Here is a 14,795-nt window from a genome sequence, read left to right as displayed (position 1 = left end):
GCGTGGGATAGGGTTGCTCGCCAAATTCGACCTACCTAAGTACCCACACGGAGGGTAGACCGGGCAATCGCACCTCGCCGCAGGTCGACATCGGACACGGGCCACTTTAAGCGACCCGTTCCGTACTATCGGGATAACCGAGCGGTGTTATCGTCAACCTCGACGGTTCGATTAATTATTGGGCGTATATAGCCCATGACCAACCCTTTACGTGAAGTAAGATGGAGATTCAATAAAAGAAAAGACGAAGCGAAACGGGAAAAACAGTTCAACATAAAGCACATTTATTCCGCGGCAAACGGAAAGCACACATATACAATTATACACCAAAAGCAAATGTAAAAGTAGAAGAAACACAACAATTCTGCACAAAAAGCAAATGCAACAATGCAGATCTACTACCGACTACCGAGCACACGGCAACACTTATACAGTTTTACTTCACAGACGGCGCCGACAACACATATACTCAAAGCAAAAGAAAAAGGGACCACCCTCAACGATGAGGGGGGGGGCAGACGGGCCTGGGGCCGAGACCGCGTCGAGCCTACCCGTCTGGTGATGAGCCGCAAAATGGCGGTGGCGCCCCGACTCCGCGGGCCTCGCTTGCACTGCCTGGAATGGGGTGGGAATGGGGCCCCCTTCTCACACTATCTCAGCGCGGGGGGAAACAGGAGGGGGTTGTTGATGCTCGGGGGAATGAGGATATCTCGCTGGCTTGGGTCCCGCGACGAGCGACTCCACCGCGACCTCGGTCGCGTTACCGGCCTCCCCTCTCGGCAGCTCCCCGACTCTGACACGAGCGCAGACCTCCCGACTGCCTTCGCCGCCGCCACAACTCTCCAACTCTCCCACTCTCCACTCTTCTCAACTCAACTCCGTCCAACTGCGATTCAGAAACTCTTTTTCTCTCCCGATTCAGAAACTCCCTCAACAACTGCCTTTTCGGCGAGCGAACGCGGCCCTTTATAGCCCCCGGGGCTTCGCTCCTTCACCTTCGACCCTTCACCTCTGGCTGGCTCCCCATTGGACAGAGGAAAAGTGGGCGTGAATGATTCTTGATCCGATTTCTCGGAAAGGCTGGTGTTTTTGCACCCGCTGCTCGGTGCGCGCCCTGTACGAGTCCAGGATCGGTGCCCACAAGCGGTGCGGGAATGGCGGTGATGCGATGGTTGCGAGAGCGAGATGTGACGGCAAGGGTCGTGGCTGTTGTTGTGAAGCGGCGTTGCGGTTGGTGGTTGTTGTGTGATGGCTGTTGAGACGTGGTTGGTGGTGGTTGTGGTGGTAGTAATGGCGGCTGGTCCAAAATAAAGATAGTAAAAGAAAAACGGCTATCCTGAAGCGTCGCAGCCCGAATGAATGACATTTATTCCCTCTAAACAATGGGTTTGGGCCTAACTACACATATACTTACAGAGATATCTCACCTAAGGGACCTGAATGGTGGTTTGCGAATTTCGTCAACCACAACAATATATATATATATATATATATATATATATATATATATATATATATATATATATATATATATATATATATATATATATATATATATATATATATATATATATATATATATATATATATATATATATATTGTTGCGGTTTTGGAAATTCACAAAACACCATTCAGGTTCCCCGAAGATCAGTTATTTCGATAAGTAAGTGTTTCAGGTTAGAATCCCCACCGATGTGTAAAGGGATTTATTCGTGTGCCAGGCTGCGAATCTTTGATGAAGCCGTTATTCTTTCTCTGTCTTTATTTTAACAAACATCGCAACGCCATCATCTCCTAGAAAAACTCCTCACCATCGGCAAGCAACGCTCCCCAACGCCACCACTTCTCAAGCCGCCATTGTGCGCTGTGGCGAACCTCCGCAGTGCGAGTCGGTTTGCATAATCGGATCAAAACGAGGGTTTCCCCGACACCAACCCGTGACGTCGGACTTGAGGTTTCCCGTGAGGCTTACCAGGGGTGAGAGGTCGGAGGTGAAAAGTGGGCGGAGCCTAGCCTCAGGTTGAGAAATCAAAGAGCGGCTCACCTCGGGCCAATATAAGGGAGGAGCTCGAACGAGTTCGAGGCTGATTCAGAGATATTAATCGCACCTCTGGATGAGAGATCAGTGGAGATTCATCGCTCTCGGGAGACGGGCAGTCACGGAGAAGGAGGGAGCGCCAGACGCCAGGTATTCCTGGGGGTGTGGGGGAGTGAGAGCAGTGCATGGAGAGTGAGGAATGGAGTCTTTGATGAAGAGAGCAACTCCTCCCCCAGGACGAGGCTCAGGTCTGTCATACCAGAGGAGGGAGTAACCAATGAGAGATACTCAGGAGTCAGAGACGTCTTGAAGGAGGAAAGTTTCTGTTCGGCAGATTATGTTTGGTTTGTCAGTGGCAACCTGTGTGGAAAAATGTCAGGTTTGAGCGAAGGCCCTGGATGTTTGAGGTCCACACAGTTCAGGAAGAGAGGGGAGGAGGCTTTGGGTGCAGGGGAGGGGAGGGAGAGGGTAGGATGAGGGAGGAGGGCGGGAGAGGTAAGGAAAGTTGTTGAAAGAGTGTAGGGCATTGCCAAAGAGCTCGGGGAGAGGGCTGGATGTGGAGGAGAAAAGGCTCTGTGGTGCTGAGTTGAGGTACAGTAGGGAGTATTAAGAGAGGGGGCAGAAGGCAGTTGAGGATTTGAGGAGGTGGAGTGATGACATAGAGGAGAGAGGGCATGGGAAGGAGGCAGCTTTGTGGATATGAGGGAGGGCAAGTTTGAGAAGGGGGAATGAGGGGGGTGATTGGAGGGAGAAAGGTGAGTGAGGAGAAAGCTTACAATCAATTATTTCCTGTTGCCTCTCAGCTGCTTCCATAAAAAGAGTTTCAAAAAAGAAAAAGTTGTTTCTTTGATCCTCCTACTCCTTTGATCCACATAGTCATACTACGTGAAACTCTCCAAGCATTTCCTCTTGTAAACATGCTGAGGTTGCAAACATATCAATATTGGGGGGGGGGTCACCTGATAACCTGATAACCTGGAAACCCAGAAAGAGGTGGGCTTTGGAAGGGTTAATGAAGGGATAAAAGATCATGGATGTGGATGGGGTGGGGGGGGGGATGACCTGAGATGGTAGCGCACTGCTATCTTGAAGCCCTCGAGGGAAAAATAAGATTGAACAGACTGAGGAAGTTGGTTCGCCAGGTGAGAGAAAAGAGTAATGAATGAATGGAGGTGAGCAGTGAACTTGTATTTTATGAGTTTCACAAGAAGTGTGTTTCTAGTAGACCAAGTGCACCATGCAGAAACCTGGGGGTGGGGGGGACAAAGCTTGGACAGGGTAGAGGGCGATGTGAAAATGCCGGCTTTATCGTGGGAGATCTCAATGATTTTTAGGGACTTGGTTTTCACGCCATCACAAGGTGTGATGCAGGAGTGCCAGCACAAAGGGGAGAGCAGTACTCCATCAAAATGGAGACCTTGTAAGTAAATAAAAGTTCAGATGTGCTTCGGAAAGGCTTTACATGATTGAGTATGCCCAGTCGGTGAGTGAGACTTAAATTTTTCTTGAACTATTTTTATTCCTTAATGAAGGGTTACTTTTGGGCTTTGGGAGGGTTAATGAGCAGGGAAAGTAATTTCAAAATGTTAGTGATTTGCATTTGTACATAAGAGTAGTTGTACTATTTCCCAAATGAAACTTCCTATATGGGATATAAACCACGTCATAATTTTGAAAAACATGCTTAGGTGATGCTCTCAGATCGCTTCGACAGAATCTAAACTATCTTGCAGTGTCGTCGAATCATGTTTTTGAAATTCTTTTAATTTCAAATTAAACATGTCTTTTCTTCTCATATTTATTTCCCAGCTCCTAAACAATGAGTTAACCTTTTACCTTCACTTAAAATAGGACACTTCACAAAATCGATTCTAACCATTTCATTGAAGATGTATGAAACTAAGTTTTCCTGTGGATAAATAAATGAAAGGGGATTGTAACAGTGCATATTTATATATCACACATTTATACCACATATTTATATATCACACATTTATACCACATATTTATATATCACACATTTATACCACATATTTATATATCACACATTTATACCACATATTTATATATCACATATTTATAACACATATTTATATATCACATATTTATAACATATTTATATATCACATATTAATACCACATATTTATATATCACACATTAATACCACATATTTATATATCACACATTAATACCACATATTTATATATCACACATTAATACCACATATTTATATATCACACATTAATACCACATATTTATATATCACACATTAATACCACATATTTATATATCACACATTAATACCACATATTTATATATCACACATTAATACCACATATTTATATATCACACATTTATACCACATATTTATATATCACACATTAATACCACATATTTATATATCACACATTTATACCACATCTTTATATATCACACATTTATACTACATATTTATATATCACACATTTATACCACATATTTATATATCACACATTTATACCACATATTTATATATCACACATTTATACCACATATTTATATATCACACATTTATACCACATATTTATATATCACACATTTATACCACATATTTATATATCACACATTTATACCACATATTTATATATCACACATTAATACCACATATTTATATATCAAACATTTATACCACATATTTATATATCACACATTTATACCACATATTTATATATCACACATTTATACCACATATTTATATATCCTTTAATCTTATTTACTTGCAGCACTATTTTGCATTTTTATTTGTTGAGAACTACATTTCATTCATGTATCCTCTGTTGTGTATACAATTGATAGATCTGTGTATTTATAAATAATATTACTGGAGGTAAAGATCTCACTCCACGTGAGCCTTCATCTGGCAAATAAATGTATTAATTTTTTTAAGGAAGGTGAGAATTGTAGATGCAATCTGCTGGTCATTTAAATTGAGTTAATATTTAAAGGGAATAACACAAGTTCATGATATCATTATTGCATCCGACAGGATGGTGCAGCCATCGCACATTTACCTTTAATATATCCAGCCTGGGTGGAACACCCGACCAGACTATCAACTGTTACACAGGCAGCGCGTTACACCGTGCGCCATCCCTCGGGTGGACGTTAAACCAGTGTCCATCTGCTATCATTACTTGTTGGATGTTAATATTTCAATGATGTCTTTCACAAAGAGTGGGAAAATTATCACCAGCATTCTGAAAAAAAATTACAATCAACTCAAGTCAAACATCGGCCCTTGCCAGCTGGTTCTTGAAAGACTTGGGCCAAATTTCCCACTCAGCCAACCCAACAATAATGTAGGATCAATTGTGGGCTTAAAGTAGTAGTAGTAGTCGTAGTGAATGTCATAATTCTACGCAGGTCAGAGTTGGTCTAAATCATATTTTAATCGAATACAAATGAAAGGCCTCAAAGATACATTTTGTACATCAAGATAATGTAGTTTCCGTTTCAGTAACAACAAGGGGTGGGGGGGGGGGGGAAATACAAGCATTTTTGACCAATAATTCCTTTTCATGTTGGTTGAAATATTTTTAATACGTTACTGATGATTCCCCAGGACCTCCAGTGAACGTTAATGTCAGCATATTGATGCACAGCATCAGCTCCATCTCTTCAGCATCCATGGTACGTAGCCTGCTATGCTGTCAATCACTGCCCATCATCATCATCATCATCATCATCATCATCATCATCACCATCATCCACACTTATACAGCTGGTACAGAATAAATTGAGCTGCCATCAAGTACCATCCACATGTGCACGCATAACCTGCACCAGGAAACGTTCACAAAATGATATTTCAAAAACTGCTCCGGTCAGAACTGTAAATTAACCTAATTTTCAATTCAGGTAATCAGGTGGGCCTTACTGGGTATATAGGGAATATGCATATATACATATATATATATATATATATTTATATATATATATATATATATATATATATATATATATATATATATATATATATATATATATATATATATATCTATATATATCGGGAACGTGAAGCGAATGTCGCCCAATTAATTCCCACATTCTTTATATCTTGTCAGTGGTGATTTGTATGTTGCAAAAGTTAACCTGTCTAATCCTTGTTATTAATTTATATGTGAACAAGCAAGATAACATCACACACAGACAAACCTGCTTTATCTAGTGATCTAGTTCCATCAAGTCGTGGTCAACTTCCGGTGACATTCATGATCAGATTTCTCCAAACATCCTTATCATGCACTGCTTGCTGAAGCTCTGGCAGAGACAGCTTGGTTGCAGCCTCTACCCCATCCATCCAGCACGTACAAGGTCTGCCTCTTCCTTTTCTTCCTTCAACCATACCCAGCAAAGTTGATTTTTCCAGACTTTCGTTTTCTGTACGCATTACGTGTCCAAAGTATGTCAGTTTCTGTTTTCACATCAGAACTTCAATGCACATGGTGGTATAATTTCTTCAACCACTGATTTGTTTCTTCTTGCCGTCCATGGAATTTTTTTACCATTATTCTCAAACACCACATTTCAAAACCATCAATCTTCTTCATTTCTTCCTTTTCAATGTCCATGACCCACCCACATCCATACATTGCAATTGGAAATACCAGATCATTCAACAGCCACCTCTTGGTTTGTTTTGTCACATCTTTGTCTTTCCAGATCTTCGTCAATTTCTGTTCTCACCTTGCTAGCAGTCTATTAATCTATCCTCCACCTTCTCCACTCAATTCAATCCTAGAACCCAAGAAGATTAAACTTTCCATTATTTTCACATGATTGTCTCCCAATTTGAACACATTGATCTTCTCAGTTGACAAGATTTTCGTGTTTTCGGTTTAAATAAAGTACAGCTTTTTTACTTTCCTTCTTCACTGTCTGCTGCAGTTTCATCAAGTCTTTACTTTCTGCCAACCGAGTGGTATCTTATATATACCTTAGGTTGTTGATACATCTTCCTCTAATCCTGACTCCAGTCTCTATGTCATCCAAGTTTGATTTCCTCGTGATGTACTCATGATACAGATTGAAAAAATAGAACATTCTGTCTCTCCATACTCTGTTCTTACTGTAGTTTCTTCTCGAGTGTACAGGGTTGTTATCGGACACATCGGATGCTCTGACATCTCCATTTCTCTCAGCATAACCCACATCAATTTTCATGATTAACACAATCGAAGGCTTTACAATCTACATCCAGTGCTTATAGAAAGTCTACACCCCCTTTAAAAGTATTTCACCTTTTGTTGCCCTGTAGCCTGGAATTAAATTACATTAAATCAGACTTTTTCCACCTCTATTTACACATCGTAACCCACAAGTTCCAAGTGAAAAACAAATTCTACAACTTTCATAAAATTAATGAAAAATACAAAACTAGAACATCTTGGTTGGATAAGTGTCTACACCCCCTGAGTTAATACTTGGTGGAAGCACATTAACCAGCAAGTACAGCTGTGAATCTGTTGAGATAGGTCTCCACCAACGTTGCACACCTTGATTGAGCAATATTTGCCCATTTTTCTGTACAAAACTGTTCAAGTTCAGTCAAGTTGTGTGGGGAGTGTTGATGGAAAGCAATCTTCAAGTCATGCCACAGATTTTCGATTGGATTTAGGTCAGGGCTCTGACTGGGTCATTCAAGGACATTTATCTTTTTGTTCCTCAGCCACTTCAGTGTAGCTTTGACTGTGTGCTTCAGGTCGTTGTCATGCAGAAAGGTGAACTTCCATCCCAATTTCAGCTTTCTTGCAGAGGCAGCAGGTTTTCTTCACGGATTCTTCTGTATTTTACTCCATCTATTTCCTCTTCTATCCTGAGAAATGCCCCAGTCTCTGCTGATGAGAAACCTCCCCATAACATGATACTGCCACCACCATACTTCACAGTCGGGATGGTGTTATTTGGGTGATGTGCTGTGTTGGGTTTGCGCCAAATGTAACTTTTTGTATTTCGACTTGGTTTCGTCAGACTACTAAACTTTTTGCCACATGGATTCAGAATCTCTGGAGTGTTTTTTTGCATACCTCAAACGGGACTCAAGGTGCACTTTTTTGAGTAATGGCTTCCTTCTTACCACCCTACCGTACAGGCCAGACTTGTGGAGTGCTTGGGATCTTGTTGTCACATGTACAGTGACCAGTCTTTGCCATAAAGGCATGTAGCTCTTTCAAAGTTGCTATTGGCCTCTTGGTGGCCTCTCTGATCAGTCTCCTTTTTGCTTGGTCATCCAGTTTGGAGGGATGTTCTGATCTAGGCAGGGTCTTTATGGTACCATACACCTTTCACTTCTTAATGATTGTCTTGACTATTCTCCAAGGATATTCGAGGCCTTCAAAATATTTTTTACCCGTCCCCTGATCTGTGCCTTTCTACAACTTTATCCAAGAAGGTCTTTTGAAAGCTCCTTGGTGTTCATGGTTGAGTCTTTGTTGTGAAATGCACTACATAGCAGAGAAAATCCACAGGAACAGCTGATTTTATTCTGAAATCATCAGATTCACTACAATTTAACACAGGTGGAGGACAATTAACTTGGTGTGTGACTTTGAAGGTGATTGGTTACACCTGAGCTCATTTAGAATTCCTTTTATAAAGGACACTCATCCAACCAAGATATTCTAGTTCTGTAGTTTTTAAATTGATTTTCTGAAATTTGTAGGATTTGTTTTTCACTTGGAAGTTGTGGGTTACGATGTGCAAATAGAGGTGGAAAAAGTCTGATTTAATGTAATTCCAGGCTATAAGGGAACAAAAGGTAAAAAATTTGAAAGGGGGTGTGGACATTCTCCAGGCACTGCATATAAATACTAAAAACATAGCCCGTCTATCCATGAATGCGTCCGTGAAGCCTTCCAGTCGTCCGTGAAGCCTTCCAGCCGTCCTTGAAGCCTGTCTCTTAATTATGCCCTGTTTGAACGTGAGTTGTACCCTGACTACACATATGTCTATTAATTGCATACTATCGGATCGTACCTTTTAAAGCTTTCAACGCTTTAGACTGCGGAGATCCCTTCGACATTTGAAAACCCTTTAGACACCATGAGCCATTTACATCCTTTAGACCCCTTCGACCCCTCTATACCTTTAGACCCCTTGGAGCATTTACATGTCTTAAGAGACTAAGCCCTGAAGACCATTAAGACCTCAAAATACTCCCCCAAGACTCTTGAGTCCACCAAGACCCTGAAGACTATGAAGATCTCTGAAGACACACAAAACCCTTAAGACCTCCAAGACCCTTAAGAATCCTTAGTATTTAAGACCTTGTAGACCCTATAGACCCCATCAGAACCCTTAGACCCCTCATAACTTTAAGAACCCATAAGACCCTATATACCCCATATATCATTTACAACCCTAAGATGCTTAAGACCCCTATAGATCACCAAAACCCTTTAGACCCCTGAGACCCATTTTACCTTTAAGACCCTTTTTAAGACCTAATACATTTACCTTTGAGACTGTTGAAACCCTTGAGACCCATAGAACCTTTAGACCCCACAGACCCTCTAGACGTTTACACCCCTTGTCCCTCGATTCCCTTTGGACCCCTAACACCCTTCAGACATGTCAAACAGCTTGGACCCTCAACAATTTCGAGCTTCAGACCACTTAGACCTCTTTACACCCGTTTTAGACACTTTAGAACTCTTTAGACGTCTTTGGACCCCTTCGGCATTTACATGCTTTAGAGTTAGACCCTTTCAACCTCTTAGACCCAAACTACCACTGGAATGTACCCTTTAGATATTTAGACCCTTTAAACCATTGAGAAACTTTTAGGCTCACACCACACAAACATCTATAGTCATCTTGCAAAACACAAACTATACTTTTTTCAGCAAGTTATGCACAAACTCGACCCAACCACAGGGTGGTTACACTGCTATATTATCTATAAAACAGAGATACACACACACCTTCCTTTGATATTCCCTTGCTTTTTCCATGATATCCCTCAGATCTGTGATTTGATCTCTCGTTCTTCTTCTTCTTCTTCTTCTTCTTCTTCTTCTTCTTCTTCTTCTTCTTCTTCTTCTTCTTCTTCTTCTTCTTCTTCTTCTTCTTCTTCTTCTTCTTCTTCTTCTTCTTCTTCTTCTTCTTCTTCTTCTTCTTCTTCTTCTTCTTCTTCTTCTTCTTCTTCTTCTTCTTCTTCTTCTTCTTCTTCTTCTTCTTCTTCTTCTTCTTCTTCTTCTTCTTCTTCTTCTTCTTCTTCTTCTTCTTCTTCTTCTTCTTCTTCTTCTTCTTCTTCTTCTTCTTCTTCTTCTTCTTCTTCTTCTTCTTCTTCTTCTTCTTCTTCTTCTTCTTCTTCTTCTTCTTCTTCTTCTTCTTCTTCTTCTTCTTCTTCTTCTTCTTCTTCTTCTTCTTCTTCTTCTTCTTCTTCTTCTTCTTCTTCTTCTTCTTCTTCTTCTTCTTCTTCTTCTTCTTCTTCTTCTTCTTCTTCTTCTTCTTCTTCTTCTTCTTCTTCTTCTTCTTCTTCTTCTTCTTCTTCTTCTTCTTCTTCTTCTTCTTCTTCTTCTTCTTCTTCTTCTTCTTCTTCTTCTTCTTCTTCTTCTTCTTCTTCTTCTTCTTCTTCTTCTTCTTCTTCTTCTTCTTCTTCTTCTTCTTCTTCTTCTTCTTCTTCTTCTTCTTCTTCTTCTTCTTCTTCTTCTTCTTCTTCTTCTTCTTCTTCTTCTTCTTCTTCTTCTTCTTCTTCTTCTTCTTCTTCTTCTTCTTCTTCTTCTTCTTCTTCTTCTTCTTCTTCTTCTTCTTCTTCTTCTTCTTCTTCTTCTTCTTCTTCTTCTTCTTCTTCTTCTTCTTCTTCTTCTTCTTCTTCTTCTTCTTCTTCTTCTTCTTCTTCTTCTTCTTCTTCTTCTTCTTCTTCTTCTTCTTCTTCTTCTTCTTCTTCTTCTTCTTCTTCTTCTTCTTCTTCTTCTTCTTCTTCTTCTTCCCGCTTGCACAATGTGCAGTTCTCACTTTTTGAAGTCTTCTGTTCTATTTTGAATGATCTTTGTAATATCTTACGAGCATGTGAAATCAAGGCAATGATTCGATTATTTCAACATTCTCTTGCATCCCTTTTCTTTGGCAGTGGTATGTGGACTGATTGCTTCCACCTTTTAGGCCATACACTGCTCCGGATCTGTGTACAGACAGCTCTTAAAATTTTGATCACCTCCTCCCCAACTACCTTTAAAGAGTTATATTGGAATTTTGTTGGCACCTGGTTATTTTCCATTTGCCAGCTCTTTCAGGGCTCTACTTACCTCACATTCCAGCACTATTGGTTCTTGCTCATGCTCTTTTTCTTCAAGGGTTACCATCATATTGATATCTCGTTTGAATAGAGTTTTGGTGTAGTCCTTCCAACTTTCTTTCACCTGTGTTTCTTCTTTCAGACATTTTCTTGTTCTTCACTTTAGGACCCCGATCATCAACCTAAACTTTCCTGTGATCTCCCTGATCTTTAAAAAAGAAAAAAGATCTCTTGTTTTCCCCACTCTGTTGTCACTATCTATCTCGACACTTGCCTCTTTGAAATAACCTGCTTGATAATGAGAAAAGATAAGAAAAGTATTGTGATTGACAACAACAAACATGCACAGACAGACATGGTAAAGAGATCACACAAATGATAAAACACAGGATTAATCATCCTTAACTTTGACATAAGGCAGGCGCGATGTGGTCTCTGGGCCAGGACAACCGTGGTCATGCAAGATGGCAAAGCACGGGGCAAAGTGTAGCTCTGAGCGGAAGAGGAGAGGATAGCTATGAGGAGGAATGGCGATGAAATGGCATCTGTGTCTCTCCCAACAGTTTCATGATCAGTGATGAGCAGAGATAGAGGGAATTGTCTCCATGGAGAAACCAAGTTATCTTTCATGCGCGTGCGGGGCACAGCCTTTATCACCGTTAGGACCCCTCCTTTCCACATAACAATGCTCTCATTCAGATAATCTTGCAAAAAATACATGATAATTATTTATCAAAAAGTTTCATTTTCAACATCCTTATCGAGTCTGCTCTCTCATTTTAAGGAGCCTCTTTGGGTACTCCATTAGTTATCGACTAGAAAGATTATTAATGAGACAAACTGGTCAATCCCACATTGTACAATAGGAATTTTGGTTCTGGTACTTCACCAAATACCATATTTTGCAACATATCCGATTCATTCCGATGTGCCATACTCGGTGTTACAGAGTGTTGGTTCTGCCAAAGCAATTTCTAGGCCAGGGGTCATCCTGGGTGGTTTTAAGTAGTTAGGGTAGGAATTTGGAATTTGGCCATGGTGCCGGTGATAGCTCGCCGATTCTTTACGAAGGACGTCATGCCAAGATCTTTAACATTCACCAACTAATGCCGTAAAAGGGACGCCAGTTTAACGTCCATCCGAGGGACGACACCCATTGATGAATCACTATGTCTGTGAAACACCAAGATGACAGTTTATAGCTGGACCGAGATTCTAACCCAGGCTAGACGGCTTAAAGGCGAGTGTGCGTACCTGTAGGCTATCCTGACAGCCCTTTGCAAAATTAAATCTTAGGATATCTTAGCTCAATAGAGTACTGCTCTCTCCTTTAGGCTGGTGCACCAGCATCATATCTGTGTCTCCTGGATTCTATAGAATCTAAGCTTTTAACATTTTTAGAATCTCCTGCAATGAGGCTGAAACACAATGTCAGTTGCTTGAACATCACAGGTAGGTAGGTGGCCTCTTGGTTATTAATTGCCTCTTTTCCATTATTTCTCCATCTGCTCTCAGTCTTCCAACCCTCCCTAGCAAATAGAGAATGCCTGTGTTCTTTCAGTAATCCCATTTTGTTTAAACTTCCAAAATCCAGGCTGATTGCACACCTCAACTCCTCTGTTCCTCACTTCTCCCGTCTATGGAACAGCCTTCCAGAGGTCATTCTTTCCCATTTTTCTCACCAGGGCTTCAATCAGTCAGTGCCCTGCTACCTCATGTCGGTGCACTGTCACTCCCAAACTGACCCGTGTTGTTCAGTACCCCCCTTAACCGTTCCAAACTCAACTCTCTTACTTGCTTTTTCAGTGTTTCTTCCCCTTCTCCCTCTTTCTTCCCTTGTTTTTTTGTACCCAATTGTTTCCTTTCTACCCCACTGTCAATTCAACCTTCTCTTCTATGAGCCGAGCTCTTGTAGGGGGGGGAAAAAAAGCGAGTTGAATGCATTGAAGCTTTCAAGGTGAATGGACCGCCTCTTTCCAACGGTTTGGTTTTCCAAGTCAGAGGTTTTCCAATGTTCTCTCCATAGTGGACCATTTAATTGTCGGTGGTAGCCTTTGTTAACAAAACACGCTAGAATGCTTCGGAAATGATAGCCTTTACTATCAAAACATGTTAGGGTGCCTGACACATCTTCTTGTCGTGGTAGTGAAATAGCTTTGAATGTTGAACATCAAGCAAGAAAATTGCACTTCCATTTTTTAAAGTCATTGGTATGACTCGGCAGGAACACGAACCGCAGACCTCCGAGACCATGAGCAGACGCTCTAACCATTACACAAGCGAGTCTGGTGAAGTTGAGATGAAACCATACTATTCTGTCAACCCGGAGGTACCTAGGACTGCTGTGTTTCTGGGTTCTATGTTAGTATATGATTGAAAAAGTGTCTGTGTGTTTTTGTCATTCACTGTCGATGTATAGCGATAGGAAGTCATAAACTCAATGTTTACAGATGGTGTGCAGTGGTAAGTTAAATTTGAAAAACCGGGCACCACCGAGGGAGAGGGACGGAGACATCTATCCGGGTGAGGAAAGCTTGGACCCACCACCTTGGAAAAGTCTGGGAAAGATACTAGGAGAGACCGAATATAGGATTTTGGAAATGGAATTTATGCTTCACAACAGCGTTTTGTCGACTCAGGAACATATTCCTTCTTCATCGTAAATTAAAAATGTGCAAAATTATATATTTCGTTTCTTGTCAGGTCGGTGAATTGAACCCAGATCAGACCTAGAATCGCAATTTCTTGAACAGTCTAAAACGAATTTACGACTAATTTAAATTCAATCAACATAACAAAAAGGAAGGATGCTAATTTAACATAATGATAACTAGAAGTGGCTCTGTTGTTGTTAACCTCCTGCGACGTTGGAACAGTTTCAAGAATATGACGATCAATGTTTATTTTCCAATCAGGTTTATCAGTTATTCGACCTCGAACAATTAAATTCCACCTCTTAGCATTGCCTAGCAACCCATTACAGTGCAAACAATCGTTTTACGTTTCAACTTTTGACCGATATGCTTTAAAATTACTACAGCTGTAAAATGTTAAATAAAGAGCTCATTACAATCACTGATTCTTGATTTACTTGAGTTATTCAATGCAAACACAATCAACTTTGTCAAATATATAAAGCGCTTTCATAATCCACTTAATTAAATATATAAAGCTTATATTTATTATGTCTGCACGTAGGGTGCACCAGAGTATCTTCTTGCAGTTTGTGAGCATGCCCCAATTACTCAATGCTTCAAAGCTGAAATTTTGCATTCTGATGTAACTTGAAGCCACAATTTACAGGAAAATCACAAAACTGTCCTGAAATGTCCATAAACAAAAATATCGGTAAACAAATGTGGGCCAATGAAACCTCGCTCCTGCTCACAGAGGGTCACGCGACCAAAGACAATGGCACATCACGTGTTCTTGTAAGGCAAACTTGCTGGAGAATTATGATTTGAGAAGTGTCTGTGGA

The 14,795-nt window shown here is 40.7% G+C and overlaps 1 protein-coding gene across 3 annotated transcripts in view; it reads left to right on the top strand.

Annotated features, from left to right (window-relative positions):
* Positions 1–14,795, top strand: part of LOC147024736 (glycine receptor subunit alpha-2-like) — a 112,523-nt gene that overhangs the window by 19,786 nt on the left and 77,942 nt on the right. For 2 of the 3 annotated variants that reach the window (XM_085884946.1, XM_085884944.1), the window contains 2 exons: positions 5,642–5,709; positions 13,542–13,646. In XM_085884946.1, coding sequence (XP_085741072.1) covers positions 5,674–5,709; positions 13,542–13,646 — 141 coding nt within the window. In that variant the 5' untranslated portion in view covers positions 5,642–5,673. The remainder of the gene's footprint in view (positions 1–5,641; positions 5,710–13,541; positions 13,647–14,795) is intronic. The other variant, XM_085884945.1, reaches the window with a different exon arrangement.

The sequence above is a fragment of the Eptatretus burgeri genome, chromosome 6, assembly GCF_056783735.1.
Source record: "Eptatretus burgeri isolate ZD-2024b chromosome 6, Ebu_testis_v1, whole genome shotgun sequence".
NCBI lineage: Eukaryota > Metazoa > Chordata > Myxini > Myxiniformes > Myxinidae > Eptatretus > Eptatretus burgeri.
This window is presented reverse-complemented; position numbering and strand designations above follow the sequence as displayed.